The 3,216-nt window shown below is 29.3% G+C and overlaps 1 protein-coding gene across 1 annotated transcript in view; it reads right to left on the bottom strand.

The window, feature by feature from the left end:
- Positions 1-604: 604 nt before the first annotated feature.
- LOC105570366 overlaps positions 605-3,216 on the bottom strand; it is an 8,527-nt gene continuing 5,915 nt past the window's right edge. Inside the window, exons 5-9 of the mRNA XM_012027493.1 lie at positions 2,897-2,907; positions 2,253-2,588; positions 1,603-1,804; positions 1,384-1,539; positions 605-726 (exon numbers count right to left, since the gene is read on the bottom strand). Of these exons, the coding sequence (XP_011882883.1) occupies positions 676-726; positions 1,384-1,539; positions 1,603-1,804; positions 2,253-2,588; positions 2,897-2,907 (756 nt within the window). The 3' untranslated portion in view covers positions 605-675. The remainder of the gene's footprint in view (positions 727-1,383; positions 1,540-1,602; positions 1,805-2,252; positions 2,589-2,896; positions 2,908-3,216) is intronic.

Here is a 3,216-nt window from a genome sequence, read left to right as displayed (position 1 = left end):
TGCTACTTTTGCATCAGACACCCTGTATAGGTATACATTTGTAAGACTATATAGTCAAACAAAAAGATTTAATAATGTCTAAATTTCTCTAATGTTATATTTTCATATCCTATAATGACATTTCAGTTTTTTTAACAATATGATTCTTGTCATGTCTGTTCAATCACGAATAAAAATATTGAAGTAAATTATATGTGAATGCTATATACGAGGTATACAACGTTAAATTTTTCTTATGTTTTTATGTGCCATAATATGTATTATGCATTATGCATTATTTTTGTTTCATTAATGGTACTATATGATTCTTTTTACAATTTTTCTAATCACGCTGTATAAAATAAAGTCATTGAAACATTTTTTTAAATAATACATTTATGTAAGATTTTAAAATTATAAATACAAAATTTGTATATATTTTACTTATGTTAAGGTATAAAAGTTTAATACTAATATCAAACTTTAATATCTTTTTTCTTTCGATATGCAAAAACACTTTTAATATGAAAAGCTGAAATATTAAATAGCTGTTAAGTATTACATAGTTAAGTATTAGATAGTACATGTCAAGTATTACATGTTAGGATTACTATCAACAACAGTTATCTTATTATCATTCTTTAATCTTATGAAATGAACAGAGAAAAGCATTTTGATTTATTTATTTCGCAATTTTTATTGCACTCGTCCTAATAAATTATAAACAGAATATGATGTTTTAAGCAACTGAAATGTTAAAAAATATTTTAAATTATTATAAGTAAATAAACAGTAATATTAGCAACTTATAAATTATTTATAAATATAAACACATTTCTAACTTATTTAATAGAACATATTTTATTCTTTGAATATACGAGGATGGGTTGAAAAGTTCTGAGCCTCAATATGCAGACGGCATTATTTGTCGTCGCCACTTCAGTACTGCGACTGTACGTGCTTTGAAGGACACCTCTGAAAATTTCAGCCATTTCGGATTCTTAGTTGTTGTACGACAGTCGTTTGTGTCAGTGGATGTTAATCCCCCCCCCCCCGTATTCACCAGATCTAGCCCCCAGTGACTTTTTCGGTTTCCTAAACTCAAAGTTTGGCTCGGAGGAGAAAAGTGAGTTTGACCGAAAAAAAATTATTTCTATGTTAGGCTCAAAACTTTTCAACCCACCCTCGTATGACATATATTATGACTACGGTCCCTTAATGCTACAATGCTTCAATGCCTTTTTCTTTCCCTTCTTTCTTTAAAAGGAATAAGGAGAATACTTCAAAGCATTTGCAGCATCAAGTGGACCTATATGAATAACTGAAATCAGACTTGAGAAAGTCATTAAATAATTATTCAAGTTGGTTGTTTTAGTTACATTAAGATAAAGTTTTTATACTAACCGACACAAAAGAATCCAAGTTTATTGTCAGAATATACACTGTAGAAATTTCAATGGGTGTTATCGCGCGCTTCATAATTACCAAGAGGCCCTTTTTATTGCTATTGTCTAGAATTGGCCACTCCATGTGAAAAATACTGTCCGTTAGTTGGAGGCTCTATAAAACAACATGTCAAATATTTTATTTAATGTCTTTAACTATTTGTTTTATTAGATATACCTTTGATTTGACTTTATTTCCAAACCAGCAATAAATAAATATTTGCGTCAGCATGCAACTTGAATACATAATTAATGGCACATGGTTTGTACTCAAAGCCGACTTGGTTAATTGATACAAAGTGCTGCAGATTACCATCATACTTGCCATAAACTGAAATCCGATTATTGATGTAAATCTCATATTCACTACTTGCGCATATCTGTAATACAATTCTTGGTGTTAGAGCACGGTGGCACTTGAACATAAAAATAATTATATTTACACTGTCATAAATAATAAATTTCATTTTTATTTGTAATATTACGAATTATTACAAAATTTCTAGATACGTGTAGTTAAACATACCAGGTTTGAAAAAATTAAACTTATAATGTAAGAAATCGCTTAAAAATAAAATAGGGTTCCGTATTATCACCCTTTCCTCTAACAATCAGTAAAAGTAGTCTCTACATATCTTAGAGATTGTATAAAGCATCTTGTTATTTTGGTTTAGTATACATATAATCTTACAATTTTTTGAAATCATAAAACATGAGAATGAAAAAGTAGAAAGAGGAGTATGATTTTTATCAAGATTTTGCTAAGTAATACATACAATAGCACTGTCAAATAATATATAATTTTCCAATGTTAATATGATAACTAACTGTAAAATTCGGTTGTGATGATGTACGCAGTAGCCCAGAGTAAATTGATTGCTTAAGATATTCTTTAAGCGATATTCCAAGATTTCTATCTGGCAACATATGTGCATTAAAAAACCACAAAAAAGAGTATCGCAAGCGACATTCACACTAGCGCAGTGGAAAGTACTTATCATTTGCTGAGCGTATGTTAAATAGTAAGTTATGTAAGACGAATAATTGTACGGTACCCATTCTCTATACGTTAATCTATTATGCCTGAAATCAGTGAGTAATGACATCAGGGCAATAAACGAGCATGATGTTCCAACTAAGCTCGTGTAACGTATTGTATTGCTCCTGGAATATAATTAAAGAGATTGTTATATCTGTGTTCTTAGCTTTGTAGCAACATAGTAAATACATAGAAGATAAATTTGAAATAATTGTTTTTGCTTCCTCATAGAGGAAGCTTTGTTTTCGCGAAAAAAATTTTTTTCCAGTTTTCTTTGAAAACATGTTTAGAATGTTCCAAAACGTCCAAAAATCACATTCAGAAAAAATGTCGTTATGTATGTGTGTATGTCTGTATGTATCCTTATAAGGTAACTCTAAATAACTTTTTAAATATACATGATGGAAAAAAATGTTTAGCATAAAAGTTGTACGGTTCCAAGTACTGCATTACATAGTAATATAAATATGACCTTGAAAAGCTTCCTCAAGGTCACGTAAAGATCATCCTGAAATTTTTAATTTGAAACCCATTTTTTTAATGCATATTCTTATAGCTTACCTCAAGAGCTTTCCAAAACACTATAATACATTATATTTTCGTTGGGTACTTTCGGAGTTATGTGCTTTTGAATTGTTTCGTGAAAAAATTGTTTTCCAGTTTTCTTTGAAAACATGTTTAAAATGTTCCAAAACGTCCAAAAATCACATTCAGAAAAATTTCGGTAGGTATGTATGTATGTATGTATGTGTA

This window comes from Vollenhovia emeryi, unplaced genomic scaffold (genome assembly GCF_000949405.1).
Source record: "Vollenhovia emeryi isolate VEMERY1.0 unplaced genomic scaffold, V.emery_V1.0 DF939121.1, whole genome shotgun sequence".
Taxonomy (NCBI): domain Eukaryota; kingdom Metazoa; phylum Arthropoda; class Insecta; order Hymenoptera; family Formicidae; genus Vollenhovia; species Vollenhovia emeryi.
The sequence above is the reverse complement of the archived record's forward strand: the minus strand, read 5'-3'. Positions and strand labels throughout refer to the sequence as shown.